A 19,929-nucleotide genomic window follows, 5' to 3' on the forward strand; every position below is an offset into this window, starting at 1 on the left:
TTGTAATGTATTGGCCTGTTACTTTTAATGCACAAAACTTTTAATACTATTCAGTATTTACAAATCATTATTACGTCATAATTGGCTTGAAAAATGAATGAAATGGGGGTAAACCACATTAATTTGGAGTAATTTTAGTTTTTGTCCCCCCTTTTAACGGTAAGTTATAAATCTATATTTCTTTTATAAACGTAGTAATTCTAATAGTTACGTTTTTTAGAATCAAAATGGGGCCTTCTTATAAGTTACCGGATCTAATGACGTCATCACAAAATACCGGTCAAGGTGACGAAGGCATGACGAAACCAAAACGAGTGAGTTTAACTTTACGCATCTGTGACGTTATTTATTTTTGAAATAAAATGATTTTTTAGAAACATTAACTACAAGTGTTTATTTGTTCTATATTCTTAAAATACAGGCTGGTACATAGCCAAACCCTTTACGAATCGTGTGTTTTATTAAGACGCATGCTGTCTAATGCACTAACTATATTAAGTCGCAAAATATTAACTGCTAACAGAAGCAGAACAGAGCAGTTCGATTGGGTAACAAGATGGTGGGTGTACATCGGTATTTATTTTAAATATTTGCAAATGGCCGTCAGTTTAATCAGTATACAGTTTGTGTGTAAACAACCTATACGGCTACATGTTCTCTTTAAGTAGAGTTTCCTTTTTCCCAGGAACTTCGTCTACCTCCAATCGATCGAACGGGAAACGCCCTTCCCAATGTTTGGAAGAAAAACCCTTTTAAAATTCCCGGGAATATTCATTGGATTGATTTGTGTCAGGTGCGGTGGGTGATTGGTTTTGTATAGGAGATGCAATCATGTATATAAAAAAACTGAAGAAAATTGATGAAGGAAAGATCCCAAACTATATGTTTTTGGTATTTCCTCGTTGTGACATATAAGTCGAAGCCACAAAGTTTCTTATTATATGACCAAGTTCAACAAAACTACTGTAACTACTGTGGAATAAAGTGACAACTATATGTTTCAGTCACTCAAGCTCACACCAACTGAGACTTAAATAATTATTTAAAGCAAAAGTATAATGTCTGCTTATCCCCACTGTAAATACCGAATTTGATTTTCTTATGATCAAGTATTTTATATTCTAGAATGAGCTGCAACGAGAGGCAGACTTGCGGAGAATGGAACGTAACAAACGCTTTTATCAAAAACACACGTTCAGATCAAGATACACGGGAACCACTCTGCCAGCGATGCGGGAAATGTTTAGGAAAATGGGCGAAGAAGAAACGAAGGTTTGTAAAGAAGCTTATTGAAGTAGGGAATGCTGGATCCTAGATTTCTGTTACGGCTTGTCAATCTCAGCTTTTACATTTGCTATAAGAATTTGCGTCACGAAGTAAAATGGTTGTTTAGAATTTTACAGAAACGAGCTTTCTCTATATATAGTATACCGTGTGACACAGATTAGAATAGTTTTAGCGTACCGCTACAACAAAATTTATTTAAAGCTGCATTTTTTACAGAAACAAAAACCGAATGACTTAAAAGAAGAAGTTTCAATGGCGTCCCAAAAGTGTCGCGTGCGCCCAGTGGAGAAGGAGTTCACTCATGAGTTGATACAAAGGAAAAGAGAAATGTTTTTGGTCAACTTTGCAATCAAAACGAAGCGCGATGAAATAGCGAACTTTAAATATAAAGCAGTCGCCGCCGACGAGAAGGTTATTGGTTGTCTGCTGTTTTATGATTAATATAACCGTAATTCTACTAAAAACTTCGCGGCAAGTTGTAATGTGGAAACATTTAATCAGAACTCAGTGAAGACGACTTAAAACTTACGTTTGAAACATCACCATGTACAGTTAACTGTAAAAGAACTATATTGTATTTAAATATGTGTCATAGAAAAGTTGATGTGCATGAATCTATGGTGAAAATCTGTACCACGTTAATATTGAACATGACTTCTTATTCCACCAGTTGCGCAGGAGAGCACAGCGTTTACACGAGGATGCGATATTATTCGATGAATTCTTGAAAGCAACTGATGAGGCGGCGGTGGAGGCAATGAAACGAACCGAAAAAGAAACGAGACTCAAAATTGAAAAGGTATGCGCATGTCAACAGTAGTTGTTAAACATTAAACTGTGTTTTTATATATATATATAAAGGGACCCACACGTTATAACTTCGTAATGAGCATAAAGTAGACATATACACCAGGCGGGAATCTGTTTAAGAAGAGGTGTATAAGCATACATTCGTGTTATTACTGGACTCCGACCATGAGGTGTATTAGTCGGCAGTTACCGCCTGATCGCGATACTTACTACATTGTTTCCTGTCCGTAAATCCATGAAATATTCTTTTAACGTAGATTGCTGAGTTGCGTCGAATGCAAGCGAAGCTAAGTGCCCTGAAGGGAGATATTTCAAAAAAAGACGAAACATTAACGGATTATTTAAGGTGATGACGTCTTCTGTTATAGGCAACGTTGTCACGTAACAATGAGTCTTGTTTCAGTTACAAATCCTTCTTGCTTCAAGTCAACGATAATTTAAATTCCAAGAATGGTGAGTACCTCACCAGCGATGAGTGGGAGGAAAAGAGAAAGAAAGATAGGATGAGGAAGGAGGAGAGAATCAGGAGGAGGGCGAAAGTGAGTTCGAGAGGGAAAGGCGTGTCAAGAAATGATTTCATGCAGAGGTGAGGCACTGGTGACGTTTTGCTATATTTTTAATGACGTCACTTTTCAAATCAACCGCGCGCGTGACAGCAACTATTAGTTGATTTGAACGTACGACGTCATTTATCCTCAGAAAGAAGATCTCATCCCCACGACCACCAACAAGAACTTCATCACGGTTAGCCTTTTCAAAAATGAATTATCCAGAAGAATGGGACGAAAGCAAGCAATCAGAAAAAGGTTGTCACGAAACTGTTAACACTTATTCTTGACTCTAACATGAATGAATGTTGCAGAAACATACATTAAACCGTTAAACATGTGGTGAAAATTAAACAAACATATTTTCTTGGAATGTCCATCAGTCATTAGCCTAGTATATATCACACCCTTCAAATTACAGTGGAAACGTTGGTTAAACATCTACGTTTATACCAGTTTAGCAGCTTCAAGTATAGTTTTATACCCGGTCAAAACAGGAGCAGAATGATAAAAACAACATTATTTACGAGATACTTACTTCATTTCTTATGAGATTAAACACTGTTCCTTCAAAAGCAAATTAATTATTGCATTTGGAATGTGAGGCGACAGTGTATGTGGTTGTCTTATATTATCTCATTCCTTCCAGAAACATCAAGTATTCTCCATATCATGGATAATCAGAGTCGTCTTCTCGCGATCATGAGGGGTCTGGAAGAAGAGAATCTAAAGTTAATTTACCATTTCCAACATTCAGAGGAAGCGTTTGACGAAATGAAGGTGAACCCCATGCATATTGTCGAGTTATAACAGGGGTTACAGACACAGTTGATGTTTTGATCGCAGTTCAGTTAGTTGTCATCTTATACCAGGCAAATGCAAGATTTCTTGTCATAACGTATACACTCCCCCCCCCACCATTAAGACAAAACGTTTGTTTTTCAGGAAGTTTGTGCTGAAGCCGCTGCAAAATTGGAAAAAGAGACCTCAATACTTCGAGATCAAGTTGAAAAGATGCGGAAGTATATTATCTCTGTGGAGGAGAGGTCGAATCAGTTGAAGATGATGTGTCAGATACTTGACGGAGGATCGGAAGAGAATGGAGATGAAGCACTTGCAGAACTGAACGCTAAAGTTGAAAAGGTATATCTTTGCTGGGTTTCAAATGAATGTGTTTTGATATTGCAAGTCCTTTCCGTGATATTAATATATTCGTTCCGATTGATATATTTGTACCGAGCGCTATTCCACACGATCCGAGACGATAGATATTTTAAGTCTTTTTTTTGAACCTTTGGTATTTCTATTCGGAAACATTTGTTGCAAAGGGCGGGTTAATAAAACGAACATTTAATACAACTTACGGCGCTTTAATCGTTAAAATTATTTTATAAAGTCGCATTTTTATATTTGAGATGATGTAGCATTAAACACTACATCGCTTTAATCCATGACCTCCAGGTTTATTACAACGTTGTTGGAAAGCTGATGTTAAACATTGATGGTTTGATGATGTTGACCAACATTGAAAACAAAGTTGAACAACTTCTAGAAGAGGTGGAGAATCTTCCTGAGAATGCAGTCAAGGAAATACAGAAAATTAAGGACAAGGTATTACCAAAGTATTGTGACTTTATTGACCCTGACTGCGTTAAACACTACCTAATTACTAAACACACTGAAATAGCTTCGAAAATATGACTGTTCAAGAATATCCAAGATAGTTCCCTTAAATCCTGGTCATACGAAGTTAAATGACCAAACCAATCAAAATGGTGTCTGATCATGGGCACGGGAATGGCAGAGTTAAATCAACCACTAAAACTTTACCAAACCAAGCCTCAAATTTGTTTATAAATATAATAGGTTTAGGTGTTCGGACGATATATATGTATATCACAATGTAGTAGCTATGAAAAGAAGATGTAAATAACATATTTCTTATTCATCTTCTACTATTAAAACATGTAAACAACAAAACAAAGCCTTTACATTCATTCTTACTTACAGGAGCGACGTCTTCAACTTCGTGAGGAAAAGATGATGGTTCAGAAACACCGACAAGAGGAGAGAGCAAAGAAAGCCCAGGAGAGAGCAAACGCGATATCTTTCAAGAGAGTTGGAAGAAGATTAGTGTTCCGGTAGGTGGCAGTATGGAGTATATAAATTGTTATTATACGTCACAATCATAGATAAAACACTTGTGTCGTATTGATGACAATGTGTGTCGTATATTTTGATATTAGACAACACATTGACCCCGTCTCCATCAACCAAATAACTTATATTAGTTTTATTTTAATTAAGGGTATTTTATTTAACAGTTTGTAGAAGCAGGCCTCTAAAACAAATAGCAGAGGTTCCTCTAAATCGCTATACCATTAAGTCTACTATACTCGTATTGTTATTAACAATCTCGAGAATCCGCTGAAAAACATACTGGGATTGATTTATATCGTCACAAAAGAAAGAATATAAACATAAATTGTTTGTTAACAATAAACTTCCTACAGGTCTGAACCAATCAGAAACCGAGTTATGAAGGCGGCAAACGACGCTATTGTGACGACAGACAGCTCTTTATTCTTCGAGCATCATTGAATTTGGAATGCAAACTTAAATTTATTAAAACTAGATCTACCGTTTTTGATTTACGATCACAATTGTTACGCTTTGTGTTTAAAAAGTGGCGTTTCGCTTTTCTTTTGTGATGTAACAAACGTTTGTCGCTGTGGTGACTTCACGGTCCATGAACAAACAATCGCTATAGTATATAGACGTAACAAACGTGAGCGGGGGATATACCAAATAACCAACTTCGTTGCACCGGCACAATGTATACGAAAATGCGGATTCGTGTTTTCTTTGGTGTATTCTACTAACTATGGCTTGAAAAGCCCGGTGTTGATGTATTAGGTCACCTAAATGCCAACCAGCATGATAATATGTTATGCTTCAACGCTCCGGCGTAATTAATACATGTGGAGTTACTCCGATGCAATATGTTGTTGAACATTTAACTAACAATTATATAAAGCATAAAAAGGACGTATACACTTTCCGTTGGCATTTACGGCGAAGAACAAGGATTGTGACATCATGAGTTGATTCAGCCATCAAATTCTAGTTTATTTGAATTGTCTCCTTGTAAAAAGGTCGCGCAAGGTCGCAAATGTGGAATGCTGGAATAAAATTTAAAATTTAAAATGTAGCGTCCTTTAATTAAATCTTGCCTAAAGTAAATTTTCCCAGTGCCATGTAGGTATGTAAATATTATTTTTTATATAAAATCAGGTATATGTTATGTGTTTGCAAATTCTCTTGTAACAATACAATTTCTAATCGGGCAATTCAAAGATGCAGTCATAATAAGTCATTAATAAATGCCGCTTATCTGTTTTATACTGTTTAACCACTCAACTCCGTACAAATATCAAAATTAGGATATATTTTTATCCTGTCCTTGCAGAGTATAGCCGTGAATAAAACCTATGAAACCTTAAAGAGGCGTGGGCCAATAATGGCAGCCAATAACAAAGAGCTTTTATGTTAAATATAGAGGTACGGCCTACGGTATTCAATGAAGCGCATACAAATATATTCGCCCTCCATGGAAGATAATGAACACCTTCATTCAAGTTTATACAGTATAATGTGAGGCATAGAATACCAACCCAGTGGTAATGTGACAAGGAGCATAAGATCAAAATATAAAGTTTTTAATATTAAATTCCTGTTGTTAGGACTGTATTATTAACCAGCAGTATTGCCTTAAAACAAAAAATATTATTCGACTTACATCAGAGCATTCGGTTCATGTGACGTCACAAATCCCCTGCACCATGTAATTACCGGAGCTCGCAGGTCGAGTCTAATTCCGGGTTTTACCACGTGACTTCGCGCTTTATTGCACACTCTGACTCGCCTAGGGCGCGCGAGTGTTAAGGGCGCACGAATGTGTGGGCGGTAATTGAAGGCGGCCGCAGCTCCGCCTATTTAGCTGTAAGAGAGCCGGCCATGGACAGGAAACAAACACTACTATAGTGGGATATTGCAAACAAAATCCAGAGTGCAGTGTATGCAGTAGTAGCTCAGTGTATATTAAATGTGGCCGCGTACGTGCGCTCGATGCCAAGCAACCTAGAGAGACTAGGCAGAGCGATAGAGCAAGTTGTAATAACAAAGCGACAATACACGGTCGGTTTGCAGTACATACCGGTGGAAATTGCCCGTAAACTTATCACAGTGAGTAGTTTGTGCGTATCCAGTCAGTCGAGCGTATCATGTCCACTGAGCTTACCAGAGCGATGTGTAGAAGTCTATAGTCACTTGCGGAATGCTAGATATCTATATTGAGTTAATATACCAACAGCTGTGGGTTACGTTTTCCAATATTAATAATCGTTGTTTAACGGGTATACTGTTAGTGTGTTACGGTATAGAACTAATTATTGTAATGATTATCAGTTAGAAAGCTGGAAAATGTTGCAGGATTCATAATGTTTGTTTACGGTTGTTAATCATTATGACGTGCATAAGGTAAAGCACAACAGAACAAAAATCTCTTCGAAAACACTAAAGGAGATTAGATTGTTTAAAACAACAAAGAGAAGGAAATTAGAAGCAAATCGACAGACTTTAAAACACGCTACACCACTTTTAAAGCATTGCGGGATTAAATTCGAGATCGTATTGTGACGTAATAGTAACGCTTACCATTAATAGTGGGCATCGTATTACAGCAAAACGAGTAGGACGACTAAGAAATGAACTACGGTGAATACCTCAATTCTCAAGTATTATCAATTTCTATGTTGTTTTAGAATGTTAAATAGGTTGTTTGGACATGTATGACGACACTCTCTACCCTGGGACTTCCCCATATGACCCAGATGATAATGGTGAGTGACGTCATGTTTATAGTTTGTTTGTTATGTCATTAAGTGGCTTGTTGTGGTGACAAAGCTCAATGGGAAATTATCCTCTGTGTTTGTGACGTCACAGTGCTTCTGTTATTACTGAAAATATAACAATGGATGTCACGTGTTTTTTTAGGTAGCGCGAACTATCGTGATCTGCGTGGGTTTCAAACATTCTGGTTTTCACCGGTTTTCCGCCTCCTTAAATGTTGAGCTTAACCGAGTGGTTTAATGTACTAATATAGACACGATAGAGACAACTGTTGAGACGTAAAAATAATTAAGCTATTATGACGCAGTTGACTTTTCCGCCGCGATTAGCGGAATGTACGAGATATCCAACCGGAAGGGGGCGCTAGAGCTCAAGGTAGACGTGGATAAGACCGGGAGATTCCGTAAAGGCTTAAATTTTATCAGTGGAACAGTTACCAACACCGATAAAAGTTTATGGTAAGCTTAACACAATCCTGGTTGCCAAACTGCGCGCTTTTTACTTTTCAATTGTAAATATGTATTTATCTGTCGGACCTTTTTAACGACCGCCGTTTTGTAGCTATATCCTGTTTTTCACCATTTGAATTCATTTCTAATCTACGCTACGTAATCAAAGAGACCAAACAGTTTATACCAAGTTATTTATATTATTATATATATTACTAGATTATTTATGAATATACAATCACAAAGGACAACTTTATCGTTTCAACGTCGTTCCGATTTATTCAGGTCAGAAGAGGCTTCGTCAGCATTTTTTCGCTGTGTCAAGGAAAGCGTGGAAAAGACGTCATCAGGAAACACCGCATCGGTGAAAGCGAGCATTAACGTCATACTTAGTGACGCAGGGAGACGCAGCGGTGACGTCACCATTGCTTTCAATCGCTCCGGTGGAAGTTGGGTTTGTGACGTCACAGTGACAATTGAAGGGAAACAAAAGGTCTTCAACAATGTCACGAAAGCCTCTGACGTAAGGAATGCTTGGTTGGTGTTTGTGACATATCTTTAAAACAAGGAACAAAAGTGTAGCTCAAGTACCAAACACTGCATACCTATGGACTTTTTTATAATATTCCCCGATCCGCCACAAGAATAAGTAGCAAACAGTGTATTAGATTATAAAAGAAACTAACAGTGTAGACGCATTATATTTCACAGCATTTCCGCGACATTCACCTTGATATTGATTACGTGGAAAAAGTTTATTGGCCGGTAATTGAACTACGAAAGTACAAGGGTGTGTATGGCAAGATGAAAGATCGGAAGTTGGATTTGTTCTCCGTGTTTGAGGATGCTGGGCTTAAACTTCATTACAATCCTGATGATAGCCAAGAGGTAAGTTGATCATCATCATTAGTGGATACCGTAATATTTTGTGGGTTAGGGTTAGTCTTTAAGATATACTGTTGCCAATGATATGATGCACGGCAATACGGCATGATGGTTACATCAGTCTTAAACAGCTTAAACAAGTACAATGGTCGTTTTTTTGTGGCTACATTTTAAATGTTATTGTTAATGAACAACCTAACGAAGACAATATAAATAATAAATGTAACCTAACGAACAAAAAATATATTAAAATATTGTTCTTAGTGGTCTCTGACCTTTCTTTTACAATCATTCTTAAAACAAATTTAAGTCCATGTTTATTCAAAGGTTAAAGACCCAACCAAAGACACTCCATGGAGCAAAGGTGACATGTACGCTGTCATGGAAGATTTCTTCCAAGAAAACGAATCTTCGGATCAAAACATCTGGTGCCTGCAAGCCACGCGACCTCCAGATTCAAGATACATGGGATTCTCATTTGATGAAGGGAATAAAAGGGGATTTGGGATTTTCACTGGGTGTGTATACAATTACAAACTACCGGAAGTATGTTTTATAAGTATGTCAATTGTTGTTAATAAGTTTGGGTCCCAAAAAAATGGACTTTAACGTGATGGGTCCCAATATTATAGACCAAAATATCAGGAGAATCGACACCTAATAAAAAGTAAACAACAAATGCCACTTAGCTGCATTTATTATTGCGGTGGTCTGGTTAAACAAGGTCCCCTTGTACAGATCGAACTTTACTGTTTATATACAAACATTTTACATTACATACATCATTTTAGACATACTTCATTCACTGGATTGGAGAGTGGTGAAGATAAAGTAAATGCTGCGGCAACTCGTCGCTTTCTTCACTACATGACACATGAGTGCGGACATTGCTTGGGACTGAAACATCCCTTTGAAGAAGGTAAGGGTTGCATTTTTCATCTAATGTGTTTTTGTGTTGATTTTCTCCTAATATGTCATGACTTTATTTAACAATACTTGCATAGTTAATGCAAGTACACTTTGTAGATTTGCAGAAAATAAATGTTTTAAATTATTATCCAAGTTAAAACGTACTAACAGATGAATCTAATTGTCCAACTACTCTGTATGGTGGGTAGTCAAGCTCTCAGATCAAAGTTGCGTGGTTTTTCATTATCCCGATGTTTGTTTCACCAAAGATAAGAAATTCATATTTTCTGATTCTATCTATAGGAAACCCAGATTCTCTCACTTGGATGAACTACGCATGGAAATACGACACCAAACACAAGCCTGGTAGTTTCTACAAAAAGTTCAAGTTCAGTTTCAGTGACCGTGAACTTGAGATTCTTAGACATCAACCTGATAAGGTAAAGCTATTTTTTTCATATGTGTACCTGATAAAAATTAAGTTTTAAAGTACTATATAAAAGTTTCTTTACCAGAACTTTATACTAAAAAGTAAACGAGTATTTACCTTCCATCTCAATGTTGTTTTTATATTTCCAGCTTTTCAAATCTGCCTATTCCCAAGAAACCGGAAAAACTTTCGAATATCAAAGCGCTCCGAAATCTGTGATCCCTGATTTCCGTGGTTATGATGATGAAGAAGGGGAAACACCAGGGAAAATCCAAGCAAGGAATGTTCGGTTTGATATAAAGTTTAGACCGGAACCATTTGCAAAGGTCAGTTTAAAATGAGATATTTTTGATAATATTTTTGATATTATTTTTATCAATATTAAATACTATGAAGTATAACTTTTCTTAGATTTCACAATAACCTGTCAGTACATACCCCAGCAACTACTCGAAAAACATAACAATAATAGGAAAATTGTTAAAACTAAACAAAACTTAATTTTTGTTGTTTTTTTCTAATTAAGCTTTTTACCTTTTAGGGTGACATCGTCGAATTTGAAGCGACAGTGCAAAACATTGGAAAACTTCCGATAAAAATCGAGACTGGGCTGACACCTGGTGGTGGGTTGCTCACAGTTTACGTCACTGATCCCGAGGGGAATGTGCAGGTAACTATGGGAACATAGAGGTCTTTATAATTATATAAAATTTGAAATGTTCAAAGTTCTTTTATGCCATTATATCTACATTTAGATTTTGATATTTGTCCACTTTGTATGTTTGTATGAGTTACCCCACTGCCAATTTACACTATATGGTAATTGGACACAAAGCATGAGGTTTATGGCATTGCATACACACTGTTTGGTAGTCCGAGATTTTCACTGCTTACTACCATTCTCATCTTTGTAAAACTATCACAGATCGTGAAACCTTTCGTTCTTGGGATTGACTCTCCAACACGAAGTTATGTAACACTTGGGAAGCCTGGAAGCAAAGATGATTCCGAGTTCCACAAAGAAAGAGTTCCACTGTTCCAATCATCTCATGGTTCATTGTTTCAATTCACGGGAAAATATCACGTGAAAGCTGCTTATGAGAGTGGAGACATTAAAACCACATCAAGTAAGGGTTTTATTTCACAAGACACAAATATGAGTAAACAAAAAATTTCGGTTGACCCAAGAAATTCTCTTTCTGCTTCGTTAACTTTAAAAATGCATAAAAAGCTTCCTGCTTCGTTAACTTTAAAAATGCAAAAAAGGTGCTTAATCATAATTTATTTTTTTACTTTGTAGAATCGGTAGCTGTTGTAATTGATGACGACAACGACGATGATGATGAAACTAAGACAGAGGTGAATTATGATGTAACATCGTAAAAAAAACTTATTATTTAAGAATATTTATAACATAATGGGACAATAATGTCAATATCCTGACACGCCATGCAATAGGATCTAATACAAAACTTACTTCTTTTGTTGCAACCTTGTTCTATTTTTATTTTTTTCATGGGCCACAGGTTACCTTGTACATTGTTACATTTTAATACCATTGTTGCTTTAACAAAATTTTAAATTGTTTATTGTTGGTCCCAGGTTCGTGTAGGTGCAGGTTTGGACGGAACAGTTTCAACCTCTTTTTCAAAGATCAAAGAATTTTGGAACAAGTTGGCTAAAAAATCGGTGGAAAGCAAAGCAAAGCGCTTGCACACCATAGTTATGCTTCTGCAAGGGCTGGGGGAGGGAGGTGTCAAAGTTGTTGCAAGTGGAAGATCTGGAAGACGTCAAAAACGAAAAGCAAGGAAATTGGAAAGAACTGAAGCTCTTGTGTCTTATGGACAACTTTTGAAGGATACGGATGATTTGATAAGTTATTACCAGACAAATGTGAGTTTTTACATAATGATCTAATGTCTTTTTTACCAATCAAGACACTATAAACTAGTGGATCCGAAGGTATTTGTTTCGACAAACTTTTCGTGATTGCTTTTTTTCATCAAAAGCCACATGTTTGAAAAAGCTTTGACTAGAATGTTTGGATAAAGTTCAATATATATCTAATATACCAAAAAATGCAACCATTTGTTTTATGTATATGTTGCCTGCTGGGTGTATTATATGTGTGGAAGAGATATTTGGTACTTGTTTGTTTTGTGATATGTTTTATATACATTTTACCTTGTCATCTGTATATGTTTATGATTAATAAACTAAGATTAGTTTACTTTGATTCTTTTATCTCAGGATGATTTGGAAAGTTCCAACTACAGCAAGTTAGTGTTGGCTCGAGGAAAGATTATGATAAAGATGAATGATGCAGCTCGTGCAGATGCAGATTACAACCGAATGATTTCTGATCTTGTGAGGAAGGACGAGGAGTACGGGTTCGTGAAGCGAGTATCTAATAAGTGGGAGGGGATCAGGTATCCAGGTATGTCTATATGTTATTTGAATGGTGAATAAATGTAAAGAATGTATTAAATATTTTGAGTTTTTTTTAAAGTTAGGCTGACAACTCAGACAACCCAAAAGTAACCGTTGGGTTAGACTGTTAGAGCCATGCTGATAAGTGTCCACTCCAAGTACGTATATTATCACAATGGTTTTAGCATAGAGCCTCAAGTCTGTTTCCACAACATCAGTGCCACGACCATTTAAACTATCACCATTTGGATTATTAATCACAAAGAAAACAATATAAATTGTTTATCAACAGACAAAATAAAGGAAAAGAAAGCAGACACTGAATTTTATCAGAAACGAATTGAATATTTGATCAACTGGACTCCAGGGGATCGAGATGAAGATGAGGATTATGAGGATGCGAGTGGGATCGGATTGAAGCAGTAAGTTTTGTTTTGTAGTGGATACTTGTTTAAAAACATGTGATTGGGATTATTAAAGTGTTGGCCAATTACAATGGTCTTTGAATGGAGATGCCAATTTTTTTGTCTTATTTGTTGATTTCTGTATAAGAGGCATTCTTGTTAGAAGACCTAGAGTTTAGGCATCATTTTTATGTCTGGTATTTTACACATTACAAATTTTAGCAACTTATGGTTGACGAACGTAAGACCAGCAACAATAAACAAGCAACTCAAATTAGTATTTATGTCAACATACCGACCTAAATACTACCTGAAACAGTTACGGTAATGCTTGTTTAACTTGCAGAGCGTTCAATGGTTTTAATCCCGAACACCGAGAAAAGTCTGAGATTCTCATCACTGAGTTGGAGAATGTTGAGGAAGAAACTGATGATCTTGATGCAGTGCTTGATTACGCGGATGCAAGACAAAGTGGTCGTGAGGTTAACGACATGATGTATAGATACGTCATTGAAGCTTACTTGGTCCATAGTAAACTATGCAAGAAACACAATGTGAGGTAAGATTGACTCAGTTTCAACCAGAGTTGTATTGATTGACTTCATAATCTAAGATAATCATTGCAACCAGTCTTGTCTTCTTATATTATTTAAACCTTTTCAATGCGGTATTAAACATGTCATTGGAATAACCAAGAAGTGAAAATAACAACATTATAGCTGGCAATGATAAACATAAGAATGAATTTAACAGTTACTTAAAACAATAAATTTTTCGGGCCCTTTAAACTTGTTCAGAAAAGTAGTAAAAAACACGGGTTTACTCTATAAGAAAAGAACGGGTTTATTTTCTTGTAGATACCCAGACCCACCTAAGCGTGACCCTTCTATGACGCAATCCGCTGCAATGACAGGGAGTGGAATAGGTGTTGGAACACCCAATGAAATCTGGATGAACTACTGGCGTTGTGATGCAGATTTTAATTTCCATCACAAGTAATTACAAGTTATAAATATTTCATTTTAAATGATTTGAACTAAAACCAAATAGATAAATCTTTTTATTCCAAGATTATAAAAAAAATAAAAAAAGAGAAATATTGGCTTAATTAACAAAATATGTATGAAAATACACTCACAACATATTGAATAAACTATATGCTGGTTGTACATTCCCCAACTACTTATTATACTGTGAAATATAGTATAATACGAAGTGAAAAACTGATCTTTGTCTTATTGTCCTTAATCTTCATTTACAGCCACTGGCATGCAGTGTACAGAAATGGCAGAAACTTGAAAACAAGACAAGGAGAACTGTTTGGTTACATGCATGCACAGATGCTGGCGAGGTTTAATGCAGATCGAGAAACCTGGGGCTTGGAGCCTGTGAAGGTTGGAAGCTTGATGTTAAAATTAGGTTTATGAATGCATTATGTGTGTCTGGAGTAAGGGAAAAGACACCCATGGTATAACTTGACAGTGAGCATGAGTAGCATGAATGCAGAATGTCTGGTGTAACGGCAATACGGCATCCATTATATATCTTGGAGAGTGAGCATGCGGTAAATGACTTATTTTTCAGGCTTACGAGTTTGATGAGGTACCAGAAGGTTTTGATGCTGGATGGGAATTTGCAGAAAGATATCCATGGATTTATCCACGCCCCGATAAACAAATCTGGCCACGTGATATTATAAATGAGAACAAACACTTTGAGGGAGAAATTGAAGATTTGTTTGATTATGGAAAGATTGAATACAATGGAAAAGAGTAAGAAAACGTTTAATATGTAATTATTTATTTACACAAGTCCAGTTATTTTGGATTCATTGTATTAACGAATGTAGCAGATTGTTTTCTTACGCGGTGGAATATCGACAATCTTTACTGACTTTAGCCGATGGCGTTTTAACATCAGTGTTCAATGTGATTGTTTTAATTCAGTTTATAATGCTCAAAACTAAGTATTTTTTTAAAAATAAACCCTATTCCAGACAACCACTGAACAGCAACTTTGTTGGACATATCTTAGAGTCATCTTCTGGTAGGTGGCAGCAGCAGTTTGGAAGTTTTCATAACATGGGACACATGGCATTTGTCTACACTGAAGCAATGAGAAAACTGGTGATTTAATATCATTAGTTTAAGTTGTTTATTTCCTTTTACTCTTTATTGATTATTTAGAATTCTAGGTCACAGTCCTATTGCAAAGTTATTGCCAATAGGCATTCCTTTCTATGTGGTTGAGGTCCTTGTCGATCTGGGATTTAGGCCAGATTTGGCACATAACCCCACAGAATAAGCACACATGTCATTTTGTTGATTTGAATAGACATACGTAAAACTGTGTCTGTTTTGACATTTGTGTTACTTTGCACTATACATTTACAAGTTATAAACAATGTTTAGGGTAATCGTAACACAACATACATGGGAACTCCACTTTGTGCGGTTCGTGATCCAATATTCTTTCGCTGGCATCAACATGTGGATGATCTTTATCAAATGTGGAACGATAAAGTGCTTACTAATCTCACCAAGAATTCTCCTGATGTCATAATTGATCCTTGTGATGTCATGATTGTGCCAGGATTGGATATGCCAGCTGATTTTGACAAGTAACCAAAATGATTTGATTTTTTTATTGCAAAACTTTTGATTTAAAACAAATCTTCAGTGATGTTAGAATTTAAAATGAAGAAAAAGAAAATCTTATTGTATATATGGGCTGTAATATTCATATTAAAACTGACTATAAATCCAATGTTTTATGCACATGAACAACTGTGATATTGTAGTTCTTTAGTTTCAGTAATACATAAATATTCCTGTTACTTAAAACGGTTTGCACAATGATGATTGACAGCTGACAAACTTGTTTTGATTGACAGGTGGGGTGGAGGTGATTGGGCAAAAACTGATTTCTCATGTGGTGAAATTAAAACAAAATTAAGAGAAGCCGACCTTGCCTTTGAATGGGATTATAAACTTGATCATGAACCCTTTTCATACCATATAAGGCTCAAGAGGAAACCAGCCTCGAAAGGTAAGATTGGTGTACATATATATATGTGTATATATTCTTGAATTTGTGTTATAACTATTTATCAGTTTTTCAGTTATATATTTTATGTTTCTATAAAAAGGAACAACGCTAATGTGGAAAAGATATATGACACATTTTAGTACTTTTTCTCAAAGCTACTTCTATTGTATCAATTTGAATAGTGTTTATTACATCAGGTGAACTTCGTTTGACATTACGTCTGTTCATTTGCCAAGAACGTTTTGTTAACAAACGTAGAAGATGGATTGAAATGGACAAGTTTGTTTACGTGTAAGTTGTATCTTCCACTTTACGGTTTGACTTACATACCCTTAAAGTCTTATAACAAATGCCTTGAATATATTTATTTACTATTTTAACATATACTTTTGGAAGCATAAAGAATATTTAAACGTATAAAAAAATCACAGGAACAAAGTGTTCTGCTGTTATTTCTCCGGGGCATGATTCTATTGCTTTTTTAGTTAAAAAGTCTAAAAAGAAACACAACGACAAGGGCAATTTTTTTATTGGTAAAGCAGATTAATAAATTGTGTTGCTTGAATTTTTCAAAGAATGCCAGCCAACGCAACCTATGGAGTTGTTAAGAGACAAGATCGTGAATCTTCTGTGATCAAACGAAGTCATGCAGCAACTGATGGAAGTGATGAAGCAAAGCAAAAGAACATAGAAATTAAAGCTGGCAACTGTGACTGTGGATGGCCTTATACTATGCTGCTACCACGTGGTAATAAGGTAAGAAATGTGACGGTTTTATTACAATTTGGGTTAACTTCTTCTTACCAATAAGTTGTGTAGCCTGCAGGGTTTTTTAATCAACCAATATGTTGAATTCGTTGCTGTTAAATGTCTTATCCAAGGCAACATGCGCTGATAACGGTAGCAGCATTGAGGCTTGATCCCATAACCAGGGCCTTGACTGGATGACTGTTATGTGTAAATTATGAGATGCAGAACATTATTTAACATGTTACAATTGGTGTCCATTAAGCAGTATGGCAATACTGATTGATATTGATATTGTAGAATGGAGAGAAATGGCTGCTTGGAGTCTATGTTAGTGATGGTAAAAACGACCAAATAAACGTGTGCGCCTCGTGTGGCAGCATGAGCTACTGTGGAACAAGAGATCAAATATACCCGGACAAGATGATCATGGGATATCCTTTCTCTACCAAGATATCCCTTGATGGAAAAGGGGAGGTAATGCTAAGAATAGGAGGATTTTAGATTATTTTTTAGATCTTTAATTCAGAAATTTACACAGAAATAATAAAAAATTAGAGAGCTTGTTTGAAACCTATAGCAATATTCTTTTGTTTAAGAAAAGTATGAAGTCACGATCACAACTAAAACACGCAATCCGATGCATGTACAGAATTAAAAACACATATAAAACCAGATTTTCCTTTTTATCAGGTAGAAATATCTGAAGCAGCTAAAAATCTCTCCAACTTTTGCATCACTTCTTTCACCATCGTCAATGATCATCCTTATACTCCTCCACTCCCGCCTCCGAAGAAAGATCCTCTTCGTCCTGTGTTTTCTCCTCTCAACACCTTAGGGAAGTTTGTATCTTCAAACTACAGGTATGTGAATTAGATACCATTAGATCGTGATTCCTGAACCAAAGCTAGTTAAGCTCCAACGTTAAGACCCAAAAGAGAGATGGCATTGCAATTGTTTGAGTCGTTGACAGAGGATACAGAAAAAAATGAATCCTAATATTAAAATAAACCTTTCTTATCTAGCTTATAAAAAGTTGTGTCAAATGTTGCTTTGTAAAATTGGGTTAGGCCTAGATATTTGATTGGCTCCAAACAGTTAAAAAGCATGAACCTATAAGAAAACATAACGCAACCCCATTTACCATAGTGTGGTTCTAAACTGAACAATTTTTTCTGTGTTGATAGTCCGAGCAGATTGGTTGGACGTTTCCGGGTTTTGCTTGACGACACAGACTTCCACCAGATGGGAATAGAGAGAGTAAGAGTTGTGTTGAAAGGTCGGGGGGATCAAAGCTATGGAATCTGTAATATGAAGTTGTCTTTGCGCTTGGGCAATACCTTGAATGTTGACCCGAGATGTAACATACCGGTCATGTTTAACAACTTAATTGAAGCTGAAGTTCCTGTGGAAGGATTGACCTCAGATGAAGTTGTACTTCCGTGAGTTTTCATATTTTACTACTATGGATATGAACACAGTATGTGTAAATATTGGTCTGGCAGAAACAAATGGCTTAATTAACATGTACTGGTTCTACTGTTGCCTCAAGGTGGAGGAAATCTGGTTCATTACATAACTGTTGATTGTGTAGTTATAAAATGTTGCATAATATTAATAGTGACCTAACATATCTCGTACCGTGTATGGTAGGAATATCCAAATTGGCACATTGTGGGACAAATATATTTTGCTATAAGTAATGCCTAAAATCCTTGCAACATAGTGAAATAAATGGATATGCAACACAGCAGCTTTATAATAAAATAAAGTGGTTCAAAAACTTTTGTCATTTATCTTTCAGAGTAAAAACTGGTGGCCAAAATGATTATTGGTTGACCTTTACACTTTTGTCTCCTGGCTGTTATGGACTTGCTGAGAATCGGGACCGAACAAATACCTATCGTGTGAATAAGAGGCTGACTCATGATGCGACACAAGAAGACAATTGGGAAATGTTCCAAGAGAATATGAAGCAATACAGCAACATATATTGTGTTGGGTCTGTTATCTAATATCACACTACAGTAGTGGTCAACTGTGGTTCATGATGAATTATGAAATACTTTGCTAATAATCAGTGCCTTGTTATAAAAACACAACAACATCAAAATCCAAATTGTATGCAAATCTCAAGTTTACCAAAGAGCTGTATCCTGTGTATAGTTGCTGCATGTAAATACTTATTACCCTACCTGTAGAAGTGTTGTAATGCAATCAAAGCAGTATGTTGAATTATTGACATAATAAACTGGATATTGCACATCCGAATTAGTCTGTAGTTCCTTAAGCTTGTGCCATTGAATTGTAGAAAATGCCAATAAATAAAATATAACAGATTAGTTTATTTTACATTATCTGCAGGCATTTTTTTGTAGATTTTGCTTATTTTTTATGTGTGACTGATATTTTGGACAATCCATTAGTGACCACTGGGTTGGAGCAATTGCCGTTAAGTGTCTTGCCCAAGGACACATACGACAACAATGGTAGCAATGACGATTCTTACCTTTGGGTTAGAGACAGGCGCTTATCAACTGTGCTACGGCGCCGGACAGTAAGCCACTCTGAGTTTTAAACTAAAGAAATGTGTGTCTCTTTTACAAACTGCAATAACGTCGGTTACCTGACCTAGAGCATGAGGCAAAGGCCTGCCATCCAATTTTAAACAACGTCATCGTGCTCTTACCGCGCGCGGAATTTAGGCCAACATCTTTAGTCTCTAGTCACAATTTACTGCTGTCTTGTGGCGCACTTAAGTTACGAATGTAACTTTCAGTTTAGATATAGGCTATCAGTTTAAACATAAAAGTTTGTCTCGACTTAAACTAATGAAACGTGCCTATTAATTGAAACTCGGTTTGCTTGTTAATTCATATTATTTTAGCAAAAGAATTAAAAAAATATAGAATTTGATAAATTGACTAAATTCTTGGAACAAAATTATAAAGGACTGAAATGATTTAGAGACAAGAGGTAAGTTGAGATAATTTAGCCAAACGTTAGGTAATTGGGATGTGTATTTTTTGTTAAGTTCCATGGAAATTAATCCTTATAGATTGTTTAGATAA

General features: G+C 36.0%; 2 protein-coding genes and 1 long non-coding RNA gene across 3 annotated transcripts; 2 read left to right on the top strand and 1 right to left on the bottom strand.

Annotated features, from left to right (window-relative positions):
- The first annotated feature begins 9 nt into the window (after window positions 1–9).
- On the top strand, window positions 10–5,693 carry LOC149727772 (cilia- and flagella-associated protein 100-like). Its single transcript, XM_089888134.1, has 13 exons — window positions 10–314; window positions 686–793; window positions 1,126–1,272; window positions 1,504–1,698; window positions 1,958–2,086; window positions 2,355–2,443; window positions 2,501–2,683; window positions 2,797–2,903; window positions 3,295–3,425; window positions 3,591–3,788; window positions 4,107–4,256; window positions 4,656–4,786; window positions 5,159–5,693. Exons 1-13 carry the CDS (start codon window positions 228–230, stop codon window positions 5,244–5,246), a joined length of 1,743 nt encoding a protein of 580 aa, XP_089744260.1. The 5' UTR covers window positions 10–227; the 3' UTR covers window positions 5,247–5,693.
- Window positions 5,694–7,388: 1,695 nt separating this feature from the next.
- On the top strand, window positions 7,389–19,200 carry LOC149727773 (uncharacterized). Its single transcript, XM_089888477.1, has 27 exons — window positions 7,389–7,546; window positions 7,864–8,014; window positions 8,291–8,528; window positions 8,717–8,893; window positions 9,218–9,408; window positions 9,682–9,809; window positions 10,103–10,239; window positions 10,379–10,555; window positions 10,771–10,899; window positions 11,155–11,356; window positions 11,530–11,588; window positions 11,832–12,122; window positions 12,480–12,666; window positions 12,952–13,081; window positions 13,410–13,622; window positions 13,921–14,058; window positions 14,325–14,457; window positions 14,648–14,835; window positions 15,060–15,189; window positions 15,475–15,683; window positions 15,957–16,111; window positions 16,309–16,402; window positions 16,687–16,867; window positions 17,159–17,335; window positions 17,552–17,721; window positions 18,046–18,300; window positions 18,663–19,200. Exons 1-27 carry the CDS (start codon window positions 7,492–7,494, stop codon window positions 18,871–18,873), a joined length of 4,506 nt encoding a protein of 1,501 aa, XP_089744603.1. The 5' UTR covers window positions 7,389–7,491; the 3' UTR covers window positions 18,874–19,200.
- On the bottom strand, window positions 16,700–18,127 carry LOC149727774 (uncharacterized). The gene is made up of 2 exons (XR_016386033.1): window positions 18,003–18,127; window positions 16,700–17,754 (listed from the first exon to the last, which is right to left on the bottom strand). It is a non-coding gene; the product is annotated as an uncharacterized LOC149727774 (long non-coding RNA).
- Window positions 19,201–19,929: the final 729 nt, after the last annotated feature.

The sequence above is a fragment of the Ciona robusta genome, chromosome 11 (genome assembly GCF_009617815.1).
Source record: "Ciona robusta chromosome 11, ASM961781v2".
Taxonomy (NCBI): Eukaryota; Metazoa; Chordata; class Ascidiacea; order Phlebobranchia; family Cionidae; genus Ciona; species Ciona robusta.